The sequence below is a fragment of the Syngnathus acus genome, unplaced genomic scaffold, assembly GCF_901709675.1.
Source record: "Syngnathus acus unplaced genomic scaffold, fSynAcu1.2, whole genome shotgun sequence".
Lineage (NCBI taxonomy): Eukaryota > Metazoa > Chordata > Actinopteri > Syngnathiformes > Syngnathidae > Syngnathus > Syngnathus acus.
Window position 1 is genome coordinate 44267 of NW_023590250.1, and position 21965 is coordinate 66231.

The 21965-nt window shown below is 46.2% G+C and overlaps 1 protein-coding gene, 3 long non-coding RNA genes and 1 pseudogene across 4 annotated transcripts; all 5 read left to right on the forward strand.

Moving 5' to 3' along the window:
* Nucleotides 1–14: 14 nt before the first annotated feature.
* LOC119119322 lies at nt 15–7769 on the forward strand (annotated as a pseudogene).
* A 1435-nt stretch (nt 7770–9204) lies between these two features.
* Nucleotides 9205–9609, forward strand: LOC119119327. Its single transcript, XR_005097239.1, has 3 exons — nt 9205–9245; nt 9330–9440; nt 9499–9609. It is a non-coding gene; the product is annotated as an uncharacterized LOC119119327 (long non-coding RNA).
* A 96-nt stretch (nt 9610–9705) lies between these two features.
* On the forward strand, nt 9706–10458 carry LOC119119324 (lethal(3)malignant brain tumor-like protein 1). Its single transcript, XM_037245711.1, has 5 exons — nt 9706–9803; nt 9877–9941; nt 10018–10190; nt 10306–10368; nt 10444–10458. The coding sequence occupies exons 2-5, from the start codon at nt 9905–9907 to the stop codon at nt 10456–10458; spliced, it is 288 nt and encodes a 95-aa protein (XP_037101606.1). The 5' UTR covers nt 9706–9803; nt 9877–9904.
* Nucleotides 10459–10522: 64 nt separating this feature from the next.
* On the forward strand, nt 10523–12464 carry LOC119119329. The gene is made up of 2 exons (XR_005097241.1): nt 10523–10697; nt 11651–12464. It is a non-coding gene; the product is annotated as an uncharacterized LOC119119329 (long non-coding RNA).
* A 4965-nt stretch (nt 12465–17429) lies between these two features.
* LOC119119325 lies at nt 17430–18630 on the forward strand. Its single transcript, XR_005097237.1, has 3 exons — nt 17430–17553; nt 17584–18405; nt 18523–18630. It is a non-coding gene; the product is annotated as an uncharacterized LOC119119325 (long non-coding RNA).
* The last annotated feature ends 3335 nt before the right edge of the window (nt 18631–21965 follow it).

The window sequence follows — 21965 nt, forward strand, 5'->3', positions numbered from 1 at the left end:
CCTTACAGTCCTGCATGATGATCATTGGTATCTATCCAGCTCCTCAATACTCCTTACTAGAGATGCACCGATCCGATATCTGGATCGGATATCGGCCCCGATATCAACAAAATTGATGGATCGGGTATCGGAAAATGCAGCCGATCTGTGAGCCGATCCTTTCCTTAATCTATTGGGACGCGGGCTACGTCATACGTCAGCAGCACGTGTGCCGCGGGACGCGGGCTACGTCATACGTCAGCAGCACGTGTGCCGCATGCCACGAGAGTTTTCTAAACAAACGCAAACATGGAGCGAACGAAAGAGTCAGCTGTGTGGAGGTACTTTAAACTGAACACGCCAACTAGCTCGACGGCAGTTTGTAATGTCTGCAAAGCTAATGTTGCCAGGGTTGGTGGTAGTACTGCCAGTTATAGTACTAGTACTAAGCGGAGCTTGTTTTCAGGGAGCACTTCTCATTGCTGCTTAAATGAGCATTTAGAGCATCAACAGGTCATGAGTGATGTGGAACGGCACCTAATGTTTACATGATTACTATTTATTTTAATATTTGGTTACTGTGTGCTTGATCACCCTTTCTATATTTGCCCAGTGCAGTTTCAGCTGCAACATTTGTATTTTTTTTTTTAAGAAGTTTGTATCCTAATTTACTGGAATTTAAATGCTAATACACTTTATTGCTGCTGTTGCACAATTTTTGTTGCAAATAAATAGTTCATTGCATTAATCTGCTTTATCTTGTTACATTTTGTCTTAGGAATGAACTGTGTAGTCATGCCTGATGCCATTGCCTTTAGTCTTTTCTGTTCCACATGTAGAGGTATGTAGCTTGTTAAGTCAACCATAATATCGGATCGGTATCGGGTATCGACCGATACGCAAAGCCACGGTATCGGTATCGAAACTGAAAAAGTCGGATCGGTGCATCTCTACTCCTTACCATCAGCACTTTTGCTTCCTCCGGTGTTCCATTGAGCTTGATAAATATTTTACAGTTTGTAGTCCAGGTATATGTTGAATTTTTTTCTGCTTCCTCAGCTAGCGTGCTTTTTTGGCAATATCAGCGTTGTGCTTGGTCAGGTGCTCATTGATGTAGACGTCGGTTCCTCTATTTGTTACTCTATATTCTCAGGCAACACCTCCGAGTATCTCATCAACGACGCTCATGTTTCTTTCAACCGGTACACTGAGGAGCTTGTCAAGATTGGCATCATCACCAAAGCTCAAAACTGCATGGTTTTCCAGGTAGACATTTTGGTGTTTTCAGTGTAGGATGGGTAATGCTGCATTTTCAGATCATGTTGTTCCCGCATTGGTCACCAGGGAGCAGTGGAGTCCATCGCTTTGAAGTACTCCAAGGAGTGTACCAACATTTTTGAGCTGATCAGCCAGTCCACGGAGTTAGTGGATGAGTACAACCAGAAAAAGGAGGCCATGTTGAGGGCCAAGGAGGACACCAATTTTCAGTTCATGAAAAAGAAATTGGCAACTGTCGAGAACAAGCGGAGGTCTAATGAGAAATTGGAGGTGAAGCGAGTTGGGCGAGTCACTACTGAATAACTTCTAAATGGAGATGCAGTTTAATTTCCTCTGTCGTCAGACGTGATAGAACTGATTCTTCTGTTCTTTCCCAGGCCCAGAAATACCAGGACCTGCTGGAAGATATTCAAGAAAAGCGTGTACAGCTGAGCCTTACTGAGCTCTATCATAATGAGAAGGCCATCAAGAGTACCAACGACACTCTGAGCATCAAGCATGGGGCAGCTGCCGCTCAGAATGCTTCTCTCCAGGACTGTGAGCAGATGGTGAAGACCTTCAAGAAGGAGCATGGACGCCTCGTCAGGGAGGAGCAACACATGGAGAAAGAGATCCGGTAGATTTACATGTATTTTGTTTTCAGATGTATCCATTTTAGTTGCATTTGGAAAGGACATCAGTGAGCCCCCTTTAAAAACACGACGGTGCAATTTTATTATTTTTAAACACATTTGTGAACATGTCATTGGTTGTCTGTATGAACCTATTATGACTGCTACATCTCTGAACCTCTTGCCTAGTGCCCAGGAGCACGTCCTTTCCCAGTCTCGCTCTCACTTTGTCAAAACAAAAGTGAACACCTCCCATCATTTAAAAAAGATAGCTGAGCTTCAAGCGTCTGCAAAAAAGAGCCAGAAAGTCTTAGGGCGGACAGAGGAGGAGCTTGCTGAAGCCCAGCAGGAAAAAAGGGAGCTGGAGAAGACCTGGAGGTTCTACGAAGAACAATTTCGGCAGCAGAGAATGTCCCTGGGCGGGGAGGTTGAATTGAATGAGAGACAGGTGAGTGTCAAAAGAACCTTCCTTATTATGAATGCCAAATTCATTTCTTTTGCACGTGATCGGCAGCGAGAACGCTACAAAGAACTCAAGGAGCTCGTCAGGAAGCAGAATGCAGTGCTAGGCCAGGAAGTCGAGAAGATGCAGAGGGTTGTCAAGGCTGACTATGATCTGATGGCATTTGACCAGCGCAAACGGAAGGAAGTGGAGGTAATAACAAAACGGGTAACTCCAATCCATTAAAATAGCGACTGTAAAGTAGCTACAGTACATTTAGATACTTCATTAATACACCATACGGTGATACTGACTGTCTGACTCTTGCTGCAGGCTGGAATCCAAAACAACAAGACACATTTGGATGATTTAACCGACAGAGCAGAGAGGCTTGAGGAATACACCAAGACCTGCAAGTATGTCATTATGCGCTTGCCTTGCAACATTCTGTAAACCAGCAAATTCACAACAGCAAACCCTTGCCTTTCACGGGTATCAGGGATGAAAAATTTGCTATCAGTATTCTGCAAACACGAGTCCCTGCGTTTTTGTTTTTAGGTCGTCTCTTGATGAGCTCCGTCAGAACAAGGAGAGCTTGCATGCAGAGTTGCAGCGTGGCAGAGAGCGCACTGCCCAGGTGAACGAGGAGCTGGGCCAGGTGTTGGAGCAGCTGGGCAACGCCCGCCTGGACAGCCAAGAGAGCAATCGTCAGCGACAGCGCGAAGAAATTCTGGAAAAGATGCGCATGCTCTTCCCTGACATGGTGGTAAGCCATGTAGGATGATGATGTGAACTGAAAGCAAAACGGGACAAATCTGTCACGTCTTTCTCGCCCCAGTACGGCCGCCTTTGTGACTTGTCCAGCCCCATTCACAAGAGGTACCAGCTAGCTGTCACCAAAGGCCATCGTGGTGTCCACAGAGAAGGTGGCCCAGGCCTGCATCAACTTCCTCAAGGAGGAACGGGCTGAACCTGAGCTCAGTGGCCTAGTGGTAGAGTGTCCGCCCTGAGACTGGAAGGTTGTGGGTTCAAACCCCGGCCGGGTCATACCAAAGACTATAAAAATGGGACCCATTGCCTCCCTGCTTGGCACTCAGCATTAAGGGTTGGAATTGGGGGGTTAGATCACCAACTGATTCCCGAGCGCGGCACCGCTGCTGCTCACTGCTCCCCTCTCCCCCAGGGGATGGATTAAAATCACACGGGGATGGGTTAAATGCAGAGGACAAATTTCACCACACCCAGGTGTGTGTGTGACGATCATTGGGACTTTAATCTTTAATCTTAATCTTAATCTTCCTGCCCATTCACTACTTGGACGTAAGTGTTGGAATAGTACATCTGAGCCTTTTGAGGAAAATCGAAAAAGATTCGGAACAATTCATTTGTAAATTATAAACAGGCAGCCACTTCCAAATTTGATTTATTAGAAAAAACGTTGGCTTTTTAACACACTACTTGTTTGGTCAGTTACGAGCGGCGTTATTGACCATCAGCTCGCATATTCAGGTGAGTCCCCTCAACGAACGCTTGAGGGAGATACCGGGTGCCAATATGGTGGTGGACGTCGTGCTCATCAAAATGTCCACAAACGTGCCCCAGCTGAAGAAAGTGGTGCAGTTTGTATGCGGCAACACGCTGGTGTGTGGAACCATGAAAGAGGCCAGAAGCATTGCCTTTGGCGGGGACCGCCGCCTTACGGTAAACACATTTTCAAGTGGGTGCAGGAAATGCACAATAGCCTTTTTTAAAAATTTATATCTGAATTGGTTCCTACAGACCGTATCGCTGGACGGAACCATGTTTTCAAAGTCCGGTCTCATTTCTGGAGGCTCCAGTGACCTCCGCAGCAAAGCTCGCTGCTGGGGTGACAAGGACGTCACTAGGCTGAAGAATAAAAAAGAACAGCTAACTGATGAGCTACGTGTAAGTCGACATACAACTGTTGTACATTGGATAGACTCTTAATTTATAAATAAATAAGAAGGGCTTCTCATACTTTTTGGACCACACACAACACAAGGGAGACATTTTTCCAATGCCAATGAAACATAACCACTATGTGTAAATTCCATTATACACCTTTTATTCTTTAATTAGCACAAAGCTGAGGTAGGGAGAGGTAATTGGTTAAGTTTATTTCCTTACGTGGGTTTGCACATTTGTCTCTTGTGGTGCAGCAACTCATAAGGCTCAAGCGGAAGGAGTCGGACCTGAATTTGATCATTGCGCAGGCTCAGGGTGCACATACCCGCCTGAAATCTTCTACAAATGATCTGGATAACCTTAGGAAGAAAAGCATCCCTAAATGCCTCGAGGTAAGAAGACTTTCTGACTTGCTTTGGGTTCCTGGGAACTGAAAAGGTTAAAGCCATGCATTAACATGACACCGTTTTTTTTTTTTTTTCTTATGTGCGTGACAACCTTGGAAATGGTTTTCATTTTACTAGCCTCACATTATTGTCACAAATTGTCATTTTCCGCCGATCGATTTCAGGAGATTTCGCGTATGGAGAGTGAAATGGCAAACTTGGACGCCCAGATCCAGATGCAGGTGAAAAGTGTGGAGGCAAAGGAAACTGCCTTGGAGAACCTCAAAAGCCAAATTCAGCAGGTATCCTACCTCCAATTCAACTAATCATCGGAGAAACGTTCATTATCCTTTACAGTTTCCAAACATCTCGTAATATTTGATGAAAATGAAAATATTTCTTTAGACAGAAGACATGGTGTTTTCTGACTTCTGTGCTGAGATCGGTGTGGACAATATCCGAGTGTATGAGCAGGAGCTGCTGAAACATCAGGAAGATCACGACAGGAAGCGGTATAAATGACATGAGACTTATTGGGGTTTACTTGCTCACTTTTACGCTACGTTTTGGTCACGTTACATGAGTGGGAATTTACACTGTGCTGCAAATACTTTCAGTTTGGAGTTTGAGAACCAGTGCAATCGCTTGGATGTCAAGATGGAGTATGAACAAGTTCAACTAGAGAAGCACAAGAAGAAGCTCAGTGAAATTCAGTCTTCCATCGACCAGGAAGAACGCAACATGGCCGAAAAGAAAACGGTTAGCGTGGATGTACTGTGAAATAAGCCCTGAACACTGTCGTGGATCGCGAAAAAGAAAGAGTAATTGTCAACTGAGTTTTTAGCTTCATATTCTGGCTCACCTTTCAGGAGGAGGAGCAGCTGCTGGTGGCCGTTCAAGAAAATGACAACAAACTGCAGGAAATGAAGAACCAGCTGCTGGAAAAGAAGAGGCTGGAAGCATCTGCCAAAAATGAGCTGGATGAAAAAATTCTGCAACTCAGAGAGATGAACAAGTAAGTCAAAAAACACAGATGAAGAACAACAAATGCCAACACTGTCTCTCCAAGCGTATGGTGTGCGAAATCTCACGTGAAGAAACGTCCTTTTCCGTCAGAGACTTGGCCAAACTTCAGCGGGAGGTGATGACTGCCAAGAGCATCCTGGAGCAGAAGCGTTTAGCCCGACACAACTTGCTACTGGCGTGCAAGATCGAGGGCCTGCCAATCGATTTGCTGTCGGGTGACCTGAATGAAATCAGCCAAGTGGAGGTAAAAAGACATCTGAACATGTGCAACGCTAGAGACAAGGTTGTTTCAAAGAACGCACGCTCTGCCAAAATTCACAAACCAAAGTGTAAATGAAGTAAATGTGTTTGTGTCTCTCCAGCTGGAAGAAGGGTCTCAAACCTCCATGCACGTCTTTGAGAGAGAGGCCCACCTCGTGATCGACTACTTGATCCTGGAACCCGAGAACAGGGTGACGCATCCGATACTCTTTCGACGTTCAGCATTAGGATCAAAATGCTGCGTTAACATTGGCGTGTGTTTGCAGGATGTGCCGGCAGGGGAGAGAGACAACTACATTGAAATGCTGAAGCAGTCCCTTCACGCTTTAGAGGAGCAACTAAAATTCACAGCCAGACCCAACTTAAAAGCTGAAGAGAAGCTGAGGGAGGTGCAGGACAAGCTACAAGATGTGACGGATGGTATGCGTGAGGGTTTTTAAGTTACAATCAAGCTCGTTCATTGTGTGAAACCGACTTACTTCCTCAGCCTTCAGAGCCAGCACCTTTGTCACACGGAAGTGCCAGAAAGAGTTTGAAGAAGTCAAAGCTAAGCGCTTCCATCTCTTCAGCCAGTGCTTTGATCACGTGTCTAGTGTCATTGATAGCATCTACAAGAGATTATGCCGCAACTACAGCGCCCAGGTGAAAAGACCACTTCGCAACCCCGAGGGCAATTGCCATCAAATGATGACATAAGAGATGAAATTTGCTTCAGGCCATCCTGTTTGCTGACAATCCGGAGGAGCCGTATCTCGGCGGCATCAACTACAGCTGCGTGGCTCCCGGCAAGCGCTTCATGCCCATGGCAAATCTTTCGGGCGGGGAGAAGGCCATTGCGTCCCTGGCTTTGGTGTTTGCCATTCACAGGTAGCATCAATGTCAGATGGAGAGTTTACAAAGTTATAAAAACAACACCCCTGTTCTAAAGTAAGACTCTTTGTGCCTTCTCAGTTTCCGTCCTGCTCCCTTTTTGATTTTGGACGAGGTGGATGCCGCCCTGGACAAATCCAACATCGGAAAGGTAAGATTTCTTCTAATAATGCTCTTCGGGGGAACGAGAACTCAAGAACGACAAGGCACTCTCCGGGCCATGCCATTTAAAGGCACAACACGTGAATTTGCTGCATTGTGTGTGTGACTTTCGGTCTTGTATTTGTATTTTATAATGCAGTACTATTATTACTTGTGGAGTTTTGTTACGTGTTATCCATTTTGTGCTTCCAGGTGACCAGCTTCCTGAGGGAGGAATCCCAAAAGAATATGCGGGTCATTGCCATCTCCCTAAAGGATGAGTTCTTCTCCAAGGCAGACATCCTGATGGGAGTTACCTCGAATGTAAGATTGCTGGCAAAATTGTGCTCCAGGGCCACATTTGATTTTGTACATGGTGGGCCTGGTTATTCGCAAATGAGATGTGGAGGGCATCTGTTTAAATCATGAAACATACATTGAGTCAGTGTTTCTTATTTTATGAGTTAAAAATAACCAATGATGTAATTAAAGAAATGTGGAATGTTAAATGTTCTCTACATATAAAACATGTTTTAGGTTCAATTAGTTACCAAATGATTTAATTAAATACATAATAATAGTAATTGACCTGATGTATAATAATAGTAATACTTTAAAGGTTGGTAGGGTGAGTTAAATAACTGAGCGGGTCATTGCCTACTCTTGCCTTCACCATGTTTTTTTTTTCCTCTCTAGTTTGACGGATTTATGTTCAGTAGTATGCTGACATTTGACCTGCGTCCCTTCCCTATCCTGGAGGACAACCACAGAACACCTGAGAGGTCTAAGGCCAAAAAGGACATCTTGCCAAGCAGCCCTGAATCGCTTCCATCGGTTTCTATGTTTTAATTGTTTAGTTCAACTTCCATTGAATTTCTCTTTAAATGTTGCTGTTTTAGTAACTTGATCAATTTAGGGAGCGTTTCTAAGACTCCAAATAGCTGTTTCTCCTCTATGGAATGTGTGTGCGCTTGTTCCGAGCTTCACAATGTTTTAATGTTCGTCAACTTGAGCGATTGGTGCTTGAATGAACTTGCCGGTTTCCACTTTGTGTTTTGGTTTAGGTTGGCCTCACGGGGGCGTAAGTGGCCTAGGCCCTAGTCAGTTGGTTGACCACTTCACACAAAACGGTTTGACAGCCCTCAACTTTGTAATGTGATTCAGTTTTCTGCGAGTGGTAATTATTATATTTCACTTCGAATACAGTCAATAAACAATTTGTTCGACTACTTCCAAGTTTGCGTGCAGCTTGTGACGTCTTCCACCACGTGACCAATATTTACGGAAGTCTCTTTTGGCTTTAAATGGCTTCCACCTTCAAATGTCACTAAAGATCGAATAACTTAAATTGCAACCTAAACAAGAAGTTACGCACACATCCGGATGTACGTAATAGGGGTGTAAGGATTCATCGATACACATCGATTAATCGATCTAATGCTCTACGATTTATTGGCATCGATGCTAAACGTAAACATCGATTTATATCGCCGTGTTTGACCTCGGACATTAGACGCGACTTTATTTTGAAATCCAGTTCATTGTTGCTTGCTTCCTCTTTCCGGGAGCAGTGAGCGGCGTGTTGTGTTGTGAGCAGAGCAGGCACGTGAAAGGGGAGTCGACAACTAGTACGCGGCTCCTGGGCTGGTGCTATGGCTAGTGTCCAAAAAGACGAGGAAATTGGCTCCCCTTTAGGCTTCAAGTCATTCGTTTGGAAGCACTTTGGATTCCAAAGAAAAGATGGCTCAACGGACAATTAAAATTATTGGAAATAAATAGTTCAGTAATGCACTTTAAAGTTAATGGTATTCCAAAAAAAGAAAGAATATTCATTTTTCTTTACATATATGAGAAAAAATATAGGAATTTGATCAAGTTCAGTGTTAAAATAAGCACTTTGTATACTACAATACTCTTGTAATTTCCTAAATAAAGAGTTTGCAGTACCTTGTTGATTTTGCGTAGGAATTGTTATCAATCAGTTCTATATTTTTTATTTAAAAAATAAAAATATCGATCGTGGAGCACTATATCGTGATGTATCGTGAATGAATCACAGCAGGCTTTAAGATATCGGCAATAATCGTATCGTGGTCCTTTGTATCGATATGATATCGTATCGTGACAAAACCCGCGATTTACACCCCTAGTAGGAACGCATGCTGCAGTCATTGTACACATACGTAGTTGTTAACAAAAGTTCACGACAATGTTTTTTTTTATTTGCTTTCACCAGAATATAAGCAATCTAAGAGTTTCTCCTGGGAGAAATATTTGGAAGTGACGACGGGCACACAGACTGCTCCTGCTCGGGCTTTCAAACCGGTAGGGTGTTTTTCGGGGAATTCAGTATGCATCTAGTTTATAGCGAAGTGTTTTAACAATAGTTTTTTTTTTTTTTTGCTGCAGAGACCTCCACATGGCTTCCAGGTGGGAATGAAGTTGGAAGCTGTGGACAGAAGGAACCCCATGCTCATTCGTGTCGCCACAATCGCAGACACGGAAGACCACCGGCTTAAGGTAGAAAATGCACGCCGACTCTCAAAATCACACTAAAGCACCATTAACCATCTTTTAGATCCATTTTGATGGCTGGAATCCAGATGATGACTTCTGGGTGGAGACCGACTGCCCCGACCTGCACCCTGTAGGCTGGTGTCACAAGACTGGACACTCTTTGCAGCACCCTAACAGTGAGAAATGTCATGTCCAAAGTTCCCTCTAAGCTGCGCGCGTGCACAATGAAGCCTGTACCTGATACTCAGTCGTCTCTGTTGCTAGGAAACCACTAGAGGTGGAAGCTGAGATTTCAGTTCGCAGTAGCCAGCCAGAGCCACTAGGAGGTGCCAGTGAGCAAAACCAAAATGGAACCAGACTCAAAAAGTAAAAAAAAAAAAAAAGTCACACAAAAAGCCATAAAGAATGAAATTCTAAGCTCTATCATTGTTCCTTTCAGGACTGCTTCGGTTCCCAAATATCTCAAAATGCACTACGTGAAAGAAGAGTCTGGTGATGGTAAAGGTTTGTGTCCTTTAAGTATGCAGACAACTTGCATGATGGCAGTCACTAAAATGTCTCTTGTCCTCTCTCGGCACAGCATCCCCAGATTCCATTTCCCTCCAGCAAGCCCTTCACGAGTCAGTGTTCTCCCCCGGCGTGTCTACCGCTCCCCCCCACCGGGTGGCGCTATGCTGGGACAAACACTGTCAACTGCTGCCTGAGGTTCTGGGCCTCACCGCCAAGAGAGTGGCGGGATGGAGCACGGAGGAGGTCAGGTTTTGTTAAATCATCCTTCTATTTTTTTTTTTTGGTCAATGTCAGATAACTGCGATCTACATGCAGTGTGGAATGGGCTTGCTTACCTTTTTGGATGTTTTTCAACCAGGTGTCCAGTTTTGTGAAAGGACTCCCTGGGTGTAAAGAACATGCTGCAACATTTAAAACAGAGGTAAGGCAACAGCTTTTCGATTGTGGAGTGATATAGTTTATATGTTTAGTGGTCAAATGTATTTGTTTCCTCAAGCAAATAGCACTTTGAGATTCCCCCGAATATAAAGTGCGTTATAAATATAATTTATTATTATTATTATTATTATAAATAGACGGCGAGGCCTTTCTGCTACTCACCCAAACAGACATCGTCAAGATCCTGTCCATCAAGTTGGGCCCCGCCCTGAAGATTTATAACGCCATCCTCATGTTTAAGAGCGCCGATGAAGAGTAACTATAAGGACTCCCAACAGAAACGTTTACAGAAAAGCCATCCGCTATAATAAAGTCAAAGTCAGCTTTATTGTCAATCCCTTCATATGTCAAGACACACAAAGAAACCGAAATTCCGTTTCCTCTATCCCACGGTGACGAGACATAGTACACGATAGACATACAAGTAGACGACACAAAATAAAAACAAGAAAGCACAAACAATAAATAATAAATAATAAATAAATAATATGAGTGATGAATAAATAATAAACAAATAACCCAATAAATAAGAGGAGCAAAACTGAGCCAGTGTGCAGACAGTAAGCATAGCGCAAAGTACAGGACGCAATGCAGAAAGGGAGAGCGAGTTCAGGATCCTAACAGCCTGGAGTATGAAGCTGTTGGTGAGTCTGGTGGCGCGGGAGCGCAGGCTCCCAGAGGGCAGAAGATCGAACAAAGAGTGAGCGGGGTGACTCACATCACTCACAAACGCGGTCGCCTTGCGGGTGAGATGGGAGGTGTAAATGTCCTTCAAGGAGGGGAGAGAAGCATCAATAGTCTTACCAGCCGTTTTCACTATGCGCTGCAGGGCCTTCAAGTCGTAGTCAGTGCAGCTGCCACCCCAGACAGCAATACAGCTGGAGAGGACGCTCTCAATGGTGCCGCGGTAAAAAGTAGTCATGACGGCCGGAGGAGCCCCCTCACCTGAGTTTCCGAAGGAAGTACAGGCGGCGCTGGGCCTTCTTCGCCAGCGATGCGGTGTTGGTGGACCAGGAGAGATCCTCACTGATGTGCACCCCCAGGAACCTGGCGCTGCTCACTCTCTCCACCACAGCACCGTCGATGGTCAGCGGCAGGTGTTGGGCGTGACCCTTCCGGAAGTCAACAACAATCTCCTTGGTCTTGTCGACGTTCAGCAGGAGGTTGTTGTCCCTGCACCACGTGGTCAGAAGGTCAACCTCCAGCCTGTATTGAGTCTCGTCTCCCTTGGTGATGAGACCCACCAGAGTCGTGTCGTCAGCAAGTTGCTCTCTTCTCAATTGACTTAACAGGGCGAGTTCTTTAATTGTATCGTTTACTGACACGTCAATTAACAGACACCTTGAAAAATGTTCCTGACATAGTTTGTGAATTGTCCCAAAAGAAAATGTCAGAGCTTTCAAAGCTGGTTAACCAAGCACTTTAGTTGCTTGTGGTTTTTTTCTTTTTTTTTTATGAATGGCACTATTGTTTTTGTATTCTCTCTCTCTCTCCATTAGAGAGCAAGTGAAAGCTGAGAACAGTATCAATGACTTTTTTTTGTGAAGGGTGGGGAAAATGTTTTTCCCTCCCAACAAGGGCCACTTCATTTTTTTTATGAAGTCCTCAGAGGGCTGTTTGAAAATTAAAAACCATGCGGACAAAGGTTATTACTGTACATATATATGGGAAATTTCAGGTTGTATTTGTTAGAAGTGCACGGCGGGCTGTAGGCCTTCCCCTCACTGGTCTAACTGGTGATTAAGAAAATTCCTGGTTTATAATTCTCATTGTTTTGATGGCACATGAATGTTTTAAAAAATATTTTGCCATTATAAATAGAATGCAGGTACACAAGGATTTGCTCCTGCTTGGTTATGCAAAGATTGAAGGCGAAGAAAAATGTAAAAGAAAAACGTTGCCGAGGCAACAAACTGTCTGTCACCAGTTTGGAATGTGTTACATCGGTGCGTGTTTATATGGAAACAGCTTTTTATTTATGTATTCTAATTTAAGGGTTAATGGTATGCCGTCTTGGCTCTAAGGAGTGTGTGAGTGCTTGCGCAAGTTTGGGTATGAAATAAATGAGATGCACACTCACTCCTTGACCTTTAACACATGCTGACACTAAACATACACAATATACCGTTTTTTTCCGTGTATAATACGCAAAATTTAACTAATTTATTGTCCTAAAATCTGGGGTGCGCATTATACATGGGTACAATTTTTTTAAAAATTTTTTTTTGAATTTAATTTTTATTTTTTTATTTTATTTTTTTTTAAGAAAATCATGGTACTGGTACGAGTATTGATTTATGTATTGTTCTCTTCTTGTCATGTTGTGAAAGAATGTGGGTTGAATAAATACCGAAAGAACAATAGTGTGTTTGTACTGTGCTCTGGTCATTTCGTCAAAGAAGGGATAATAGTCCTCTTCTCTTCTCTTCTTGACTGACAATGAATGTGATAGTTTAATACAGTGGTTCCCAAACTTTTGCAGGCTGGCGCCCCCTTTGGCTCCCCAGTGAATTCCTAGCGCCCCCCCCAAGGACCGGCATTTATATAAATAAATAATACATTTATATAAATAAATAAATAATACATTTATAATATCATTACCATTACGTTGAATTAGTGGGAGCACTGAGTTTGTTTCTCAGAAACGAGCCGGTCCCATCTAGACGTAATCGGAGACAATGACACCCGAAGTGATTTAAGGTTTGTCTTTTATTGCAGGATGCTTGGTCTCCATGTGTTGAAGCAGTTTTGAATGCTTCACTGCCTGGTTAGTTAGCCTGTCGCCACATATTAGCTTTGCGGGCTCGACTGGGGAAACATGTCACGTGACCGGGACGAGTGTCTTGACCTGAATTAATTGATCGTCGATAAAAAAAAAATTCTGTGCGGCTTGGCGGCCCGGTACCAAGTAACCCACGGACCGGTACCGGTCCGCGGCCCGGTGGTTGGGGACCACTGCCCTAACCAGCTCAACACAACACAACACGGCGCGTTCTGGCGAGTCCCCAATTTCATGTTGACTTGAACTCAAGATGATGTTGACCGCCAGAATGCGGTTTTTATTATAAGATAAAATTCTGAACATTACAAGCTTGAAATTACAAACCTGAGCTTTTGCTTTTGTAGTCTATGCTGTCGGATCTGACTGGGCCAGAGCGGCGTGTTGTGTACAAATCGACTGCCGCCCCCCTACCGCCCCTTTCTTCCTCACCGCCCCCCCAGATCTTTCCACCGCCCCCAGGGGGGCGGTACCGCCCACTTTGGGAACCACTGGTTTAATACAATCAGCAAATAACAAAATGCGTATTACAGGTAATATTTTATTTCACAACACTTTGCCTTGTTCCTTTCGTCTCTGCTGTTCACTTCAAACACGCTCCATACGAACGCAATGCTCTCGTATCAGACGCTTGCTCGATCACCTGCTCGTTTGCTGTCACAATGTACCCTACACAAATCCGAAACATTTGTTGCGGCTCCGAGTCACGACGAGGGGCAAGTTTTGGTTTCCAAGGGTGTCATTCCTCTTCAACGTCTCTCCCATACAGAGCCGCCTTTTTCACATGTCCGCACGTCACTTTCCTCTCTTTTCAGCTGATCGCGGTGGTGCCTTTATGGGCAGTCGGAGAAATCAACGCCAACAAAAAAAATACATCCAGCCTAGTTAAGACCATACCAAAGACTATAAAAATGGGACCCATTGCCTCCCTGCGTGTGTGACGATCATTGGGACTTAAAAGAAAAAAAAAAAAAAAATTGGGTGCGTATTATACATGGGTACAGGCTTTTTTCCAGCATCAACATGCCATTGTTAGGGTGCGTATTATACATGGGGGCGTATTATACACGGAAAAAAACGGTATTTGGCTTCTGGGCAAAAATAAGACACTACATGAACTTAATGTGATCTCTAAACTTTAGAACAGGGGTCACCAACCTCCTACAACACAACGGCTCATGTTCATGCTTGCAAGGAGCATTCCACAGTTCATTCACATGCCTTAATTTTGCATTATTTTTAGAGGAGCGCTAACACTTGAATGGTGTGATAGCAAAAAAATGGCATCATGAGTAAGGACGGAGCCAAGTCAATTGTCACATACCTACTGTGGTGAGTACAATGTGAAGTTTTTATATTGATCAAAACTGACTGTGAACAATATTGTTGTGGAGATGTGATATATTGAAAGATGAAGGTAATTGTTTCTACATTAATGAACGTTGGTGTACTGATGTCACGGTGTTGAAAGAGTTTTGCAGCCCTCTCCTAGAAACACTTTTCATAAATTGCCGGCCGTTCTATTCACCACGGGAGTTCTCCTCGATCGTCATGGCGGCTGTTTACATCCCACCGCACGCACGTGCGAGTGAAGCCACGCAGATGCTGGCTGACCAGGTAACAGACATGGAGAAACTTCTACCAAACTCACTAATCATTGTTCTGGCTGATCTTAACAGGGCGAACCTCGCACACGAACTGCCCAGATACAGACAGCGCGTAACGTGTCCCACCAGAGGGGCACAGACTCTGGACCACTGCTACACCGTGATCAAGGATGCATACCACTCTGCGGCTCGTGCAGCTTTAGGACTCTCGGACCACTGTCTAGTTCATCTGATCCCGGCCTACAGGCAGAAACGAAAAACTTCTAAGCCTGTGGTGAGGACTGTGAGGAAGTGGACAGTGGAGTCAAGGCAGGACCTCCAAGCCTGCTTTGACTGCACCGATTGGGGAGCTTTTGAAGCTGCAACTTCAGACTTGCATCAACTCACTGACACTGTCACATCATACGTCAGTTTTTGTGAGGATCTGTGTGTGCGGACTAAGACCTTCTGCACGTACAACGACGACAAACCTTGGTTTACGCCGAACCTCAGGGGGCTGCGCAAAGTCAAGGAGGAGGCCTACAGGAGCGGCGACCGCGATCTGTTCAGGCGGACCAGAAACACACCGAACCGAGAGGTCAGGAAAGCCCGGAGGTGTTACGGGGAGAACCTGAAGAGACACCTCTCTGCCAATCCTGATCCCTCAACAGTGTGGAAAGGTCTGCAGAGCATCACGGGCTACAAGAAACGAACCCCCCGTCCTGTGGAGAGCCCGAGGCTCGCTGACCCGCTAAACAAGTTCTACTGCAGGTTTGATCGGTCCTCCCACACAACGGGACTTCCTGCAGCACAATCTACATACTCACCTCTCCCCACAACTGCTCTGTCCACACCTCTATCATCGTTGTCACCCACTCTCTCTCTTGCAGAGGCCGCGCCCGCACTCCAGGTCCGCGAGGAGGAAGTGCGCCAGATGTTCCGGAGACAAAAGACCAGGAAGGCACCGGGCCCAGACGGCGTGTCACCTTCCTGCTTGAAAGTCTGCGCTGAGCAGCTGGCGCCCACCTTTGCCCGGACCTTCAACCGTTCTCTGGAGCTGTGTGAGGTGCCCTCGTGCTTCAAGAGCTCCACCATCGTTCCAGTGGCCAAGAAGCCCGCCATCACAGGTTTGAATGACTATAGACCCGTCGCACTGACATCTGGGGTCATGAAATCTTTCGAGAGGTTAGTGCTGAACCACCTGAAGGAGGTCACGGCCCCCTTGCTTGACCGCCTCCAGTTTGCCTACCGGGCAAACAGGTCAGTGGATGATGCGGTCAACATGGGACTGCACTACATCCTGCACCACCTGGACACCCCAGGAACGTACGCCAGGATCCTGTTCGTGGACTTCAGTTCGGCGTTCAACACCATCGCTCCTGACATCCTCCAACAGAAGCTCATCCAGCTTGCGGTGCCTGCCCCCACCTGTCAGTGGATCACCAGCTTCCTGACCAACGGGAGCACATTGTACATTTACATTGTAAGCGTATAGTCAGCGAAGCGATCCTTTCCACAGCAGTCACCATGACAGGTCACCTGGTGGCGCTAGTGTGCAAAGCGCCGTTGGACGGGCAGGAGAAGAAGTATATTTGAATTGGCGGATGTGACGTCACGTCTTCAGGTCAATTGGAGACAGGTGTGCTCAAGAGGAGTTATCAAATGCAGGTGCCACCGAACGCGTGGCGGGCGGTTTGTCAGGTAAGGGAGCAAATGTTTGTCATTTCTTGCCGTTTCTCCCGATGGACGCCGTGTTTGTTTGTTGCAGGATTTTCGCGCTCAAGGGGAATTATCAAATGCAGGCGCCACCGACCGCGGGGCATTTTCTCAGGCAAGCGAGCAAATGTTTGTCGTTTTTATTTTGTTTGTTTGTTGCAGGATTGTCGTACTCGTGACTCGGCGACGTTTGGCGTTTCTTACGATGCCTTTTACTATTTCTTGCAGGATTTTTGCTCTCCAGGAACTCGTGAGTGTTTGAGGTTTGGCCACGGCACGCCACAATCGACTTTGCGTCGCGTCGTTGCGCGCTTCGGTCGTTTTGCCGCTACAGTATTTCAAATGTCTTTCGCGTTTTTTTTTTTAATGCTGGCCAGCATTTTTTCATTCGTTTTAATGTTGAAGGTTCGTAAAACACGCAGCCGATAAGCGCGTGTTTGTCTGGCTATAGGAAACGTTAGTTTGACTATAGTCAAATAAACAATTATGATCGTTGGTTATATTGGTTCTGTTGAGATGTGTGTGCGCCATTTCCTTGTTAAACAAGCTTATGAATGTGACGAATTAGTGACGTCATGTCAAAATCAGATATTTGTGACCCAAATCTATTGAAAAATGGCGCCCGCCCGCCCAAATCTATTCAAAGATGGCGCCCGCCGGCCCAAATTTATTTAAAGATGCGTTCCGTTACGCAACAAACATTTGCGCGCGTTATTTTCTCCCGTTTTGAACCACTCTGCTCAATTCGTGCGACGTCGCAAACCTGGATCGTCTGTCGGATGTGAGGTGAGTTGATGGATGATGAAATTAAAATCTTGATTATCATTCTGATAGTGACTGAAATATTTGAACGTATTACAATATAATGCTAATTATAAATCTATATTAAATGTAAAACTGTACTTAGTATGTTTAATTGTTGCAAAAATAACATGCCATTTCCCCTAAGTATATATTGCATCCTTGGACGCAAAGCAAGCGGGAGGCTCTTGAGCCATCTCAGTGATGTTGAGGACACTGAGGAAGACTAGTCCTAAATCAGGTGAAAACAAGTTTGTGCAAAGTTTCAGCTTCCCAGCACACAATGGTGTATGCGTGTTTTTGCAGGCTGCAAGAGGAGCGGAGTGGGATGAGGAAAAGGATGATTCCATTTCAAAAGGAGCAATGCAATTTCCAAAGGAGCAATGGCCTATCCAAAGGAGCAATGGCCTATCCGAAGGAGCAATGGCCTATCCGAAGGAGCAATGGCCTATCCGAAGGAGCAATGGCCTATCCGAAGGAGCAATGGCCTATCCGAAGGAGCAATGGCCTATCCGAAGGAGCAATGCCCTATCCGAAGGAGCAATGGCCTATCCGAAGGAGCAATGCCCTATCCGAAGGAGCAATGCCCTATCCGAAGGAGCAATGCCCTATCCGAAGGAGCAATGCCCTATCCGAAGGAGCAATGCCCTATCCAAAGGAGCAATGGCCTATCCAAAGGAGCAATGCCATGCCAAGTCAAGAATGAAGCAGCATGCTGCAAAAGTCGCCATGTGTGCGGATCATGTGCCCAGGAGGGGGCAGTGTGGTTGCCTTTGGTTATGGGTGCACGACGGAAAGGTTGCAGGTGTGGACAGGTGGGGTGTTGGGGTCTGATGGTTGGTCTTGCTTAAGAGGTGTGCTGTGGTTAAGGTTGTGGCTTGTCTGGATCCAGCGTTTCTTGTGCTTGGTTGCCATTGACGGCTCACTTGGGGGAGGATGTGGTCACGTGGATGGACGCAAACTAAACTTTGACGTGGATCCGAAGGTCCAATTTTGCCATGACTTGTAACATTTTGTCTTTTTCTAACCTGCCACTGTTGTACTTGCTGCGTTCTTTGTTCCCCCCCCTCGTTGTAGGGCGGCGTTGGAGCGAGCCGGTCCCGAATGTCCAATTTTCCAATGTGACTTGTGACATTTTGTGTCGTTTTCCTAACCTACCACTGTTGTACTTAATCTAACCCTAACCTACCACTGTGGTACTTGCGTTCTTTGTTCTCCCCTCGGTGTAGGGCAGCATTGGAGCGAGCCAGCACAGTGTATTTTTCTAACCTACCACTGTCGTACTTCATTTAACCCTAACCTACCACTGTGGTACTAGTGTTCTTTGTTCTCCCCTCGTTGTAGGGCGGCGTTGGAGCGAGCCGGTCCACGAGGAAGGCGCGGGTGCTCAAGGCATAAGCAGCGCACAACGCATTGCATGTTCTGCTTTTGCAGGCTGGACGCTAAAGGGGTGCGCTAAAGGGGTGCGCATGGCCCGGCCCAACCCGACCCGGCGACAATCACAAAGAGTAGCTAGCCGCTGTGGTCAAGTAAGCAAGTGACCTACCACTTGGGTGCTCTTTGAGTTTCTGACATTGCTTCTGTCTGCAGATGGCGACCGGGACACGACACGATCAGAGGTGGACCACTTCCCAGCCTGGTGGCAACACGCCGAAGTATCCGCCTTGACCGAACACTGGGTTCTGAGGGAGACCCGCTTCCCTGGAGGCTCGACCTGCGCAGCTTCAATGTGTAACATTGAGTTTTTTTTTAATTATTTTTAAATTCACACCAGCGGTGTCCAAATGTCTGTTTGGGGCTGCATACTGAAACAAATTCAGAATTCTTGACACAAATTAAATAACGAACTTGTGCTATTTTTTTCTACTGCTACAAAGCGGTGTTGTGTTCATTTGAAGGTCATTCATTGGTGTGTTGATAAAGCTGCCCTAGGCTGCCATTTGGACACCAATGGTGACATGTGTAGGGCTGCACGGGTATTGGAAACCTGCCATATGGTGGTATAGGTTATTGACATGCACTTTAAGAAAGGAAAGTTTTTTTTGTTTAATGTGGCAAATGACTCGAGCTCCATGTTTTCTGGCCTCCTATTTGTAATGAGTTTAGAAGATGAAGAGTCCTTGATTCAAGTTAAATTTAACTGATCTAACTGATGTCATTGCGATCAAATAGTTCATTTCCATCCCAGGTTTTTGCACGACTTTGCTCAATGTACAATACTGCCATATTACTGACTTTCCAATATGTTGTGCAACCCTGATTGAGTGCCAACGCGCAGCGACGGCAAGCGCAAGCGACCGCGCAGCGACGGCAAGCGCAAGCGACCGCGCAGCGACGGCAGCGCAAGCGCGGCAAGCGACGGCAAGCGCAAGCGACGGCAAGCGCAAGCGACGGCAAGCGCAAGCGACGGCAAGCGCAAGCGAGACTTTTGTGCTTGTCTTGCAAGGTGGAAGAGACTGTGCGAAACGAAGAGCCGGCGGACGGAGGCCACCAGACCCGTGAGCGGGGTGCAAAGGAAGGAATCACCCAAAGAAAGCAGTCGCCAAGTGATGAAGAGGAGCCTGATACATGACTGGCCAAACTGCCAGAGGGGACATGGCAATCCAATATGCAAGGGTAGTGTACACACTTGTTGGTTTTAATTTGGTTTCCTTATTTGTCTGCCTTTCAGGGTTGCCAGGGCAGCGGATGGGACGGGCGCCAGCATGCACCGAGAGGGACCGGGCCGCACCCACAAGACCAGGGAGGGGGCAGGTAATGAGTACGTCGACACAAGTGAACCCATGCAACTGAGTGCTGTTTGTCTTTTCGCACTTGTGCGAGGCGGAGACGAGTCCAACATCGGCCGAGCAGACCCACCTTGGCCCGTGACGAGCGAGATGCGGCGAGGCCGGGAGGGCAAAGCGCCCGGCCAGCGTTGAAGGGGGGTATGACTTTGTTTTTTCTTTTGCGCTCTCCTCTCCCTCCCTCCCTCCCTGTTTGAATAGGGTAACTAGCAGCACGCACGGCAATTGGGTTGCCGTGACCCTCTAGATACGAATTGGCAGACACCCCTTCCTCCCTCCCTCCACCCCCCCTCTCTCGCTCTCTTTCTCTGATGCGCCCGCAGTACCTGCATGGCCTGGTGCACTCAGGGTGGAACGTGGCTATACCTTGCCCTTTGTGGAATACCAGGGTATAATGTCTGCCTGCCTGGGTCCCAGTGTCGTCGACGGTGTCGAGGTCGAGGAGATTCTCCGTGACGCCCTCCGTGACGTCACGTTTTCCTTTTTTTCTCCTCCTGGCCAAGCCAGCTCTCCTAAGAGGGAACTGGCCGGTTGTGCTTAAGTGCGCACCAAAAGCCTCTTCTCATCTCCTCTCGCACTCTCCCTCCCTCCCCCTCCCTCCCTCCATTTTGTAAGGGGTTAAACCTTTAATAAACCGGATCGCGCCAATGCGAGAGGGCGTATGAGACAATGCGCCAGCCCCGTGCGTGCTGTTACCTGATTCAAACTTACCTGAGTCAAGGTCGGTGAGGGGGGGGGGGTGCTAGTGGATTTTTGTCTTGCCAAAAATCACAATATGTCTGCCTTTCAGGATTGCCGGGGCAGCGGATCGGACGAGTGCCTGCGCAGAGAGGGACTGGACTGGACCGGACCGGACCGCGAGACCAGGGGCTCGGTAAGTACGGCGACAGAAGTGAACCGCATGCAACTGAGTGCTGTTTTTTCTTTTTGCAGTTGTGCGAGGCGGAGGATGAGTCCAAACGTCGAATACCGTCCCGGAGGGACCCGACCCTTTGGCGGGACGTTCGCCTGTGACGAGCGGCCCACATGAGACGGCTGCAGATGCGGCGAGTGGAAAGCGCCCAGCCAGCATTTAGGGAGAGTATGACTTTGTTTTTCCTTTTGTGCTTTCTTTCTCTCTGTCTCCCTCCCTCCACTTTTCACTGGGTGTGCACACTGGCTGTCTGCATGATGCCTCTTTCTTTCTCAGCGCAGTGTCATTTTGCAATATTGTTTTAAATTGTTTTTTTTTTTTTAATACAACTGTAAAGTTTGTACATGTAATTGTGTGTGCTTCTGATCCTGAATTAAACGGTGAACTGAATTCAAGTGGTCCATTTTAAACATTGGCATGGGAAGTTTATTGTGCGTCATCGGAGTTAAATGACAACATACAAACTGGAATCATTTGAGACATTCTCAATGATAAGGTAATTGTAAAGTTAGTCTCAAACAAAATTGTCTTGTTAAATATGCAGTGTCAGGCTTTTTATTTTTACTACACAAAGAAAAGCTGTATGCATTCTAAATTGTGACAAAAGCCAAGTAGCCTGACACCCATAGATTCAAACGACAAGCGTAAGTGTACAGTGTCTGTTTGGATACATAAGTCTTCTTTGGCAACCCTGCTTTAAAATGGCCACCGAACTCTATCTTTATGTTGGTGCATTTTCTGTAAGAGTAAAAGTCCATTTTAATCAAGTCTGAGGCTTTTTTTTTTTTTAAATCATGGCATCATGTGGGCATTCTTGTGAATAAAGTCACGTTGGTTGGTGTGTTTTCTTCCTGTTTGTGGTCTTGTAAATAAAGTCAACTTTGGTGTCAGTCATCATTCACGATGCGCCTCAATTGATGCATCTCTTAAATATGAAACTTATTGCATGTTTTGTTACAGGGGCTTGGCTTCATTTGCTGTGACTACAAAGAAGGCCGT

What these genes read in the sequence shown, in the direction of transcription:
- LOC119119324 (XM_037245711.1), top strand. Translation starts at nt 9,905, where the DNA reads ATGCACTACGTGAAAGAAGAGTCTGGTGATGGTAAAG. An exon ending in AGAGTCTGGTGATGGTAAAG is followed by an intron (nt 9,942 to 10,017) that starts GTTTGTGTCCTT and finishes CTCTCGGCACAG; the next exon opens with CATCCCCAGATTCCATTTCC. An exon ending in CGGGATGGAGCACGGAGGAG is followed by an intron (nt 10,191 to 10,305) that starts GTCAGGTTTTGT and finishes TTTTTCAACCAG; the next exon opens with GTGTCCAGTTTTGTGAAAGG.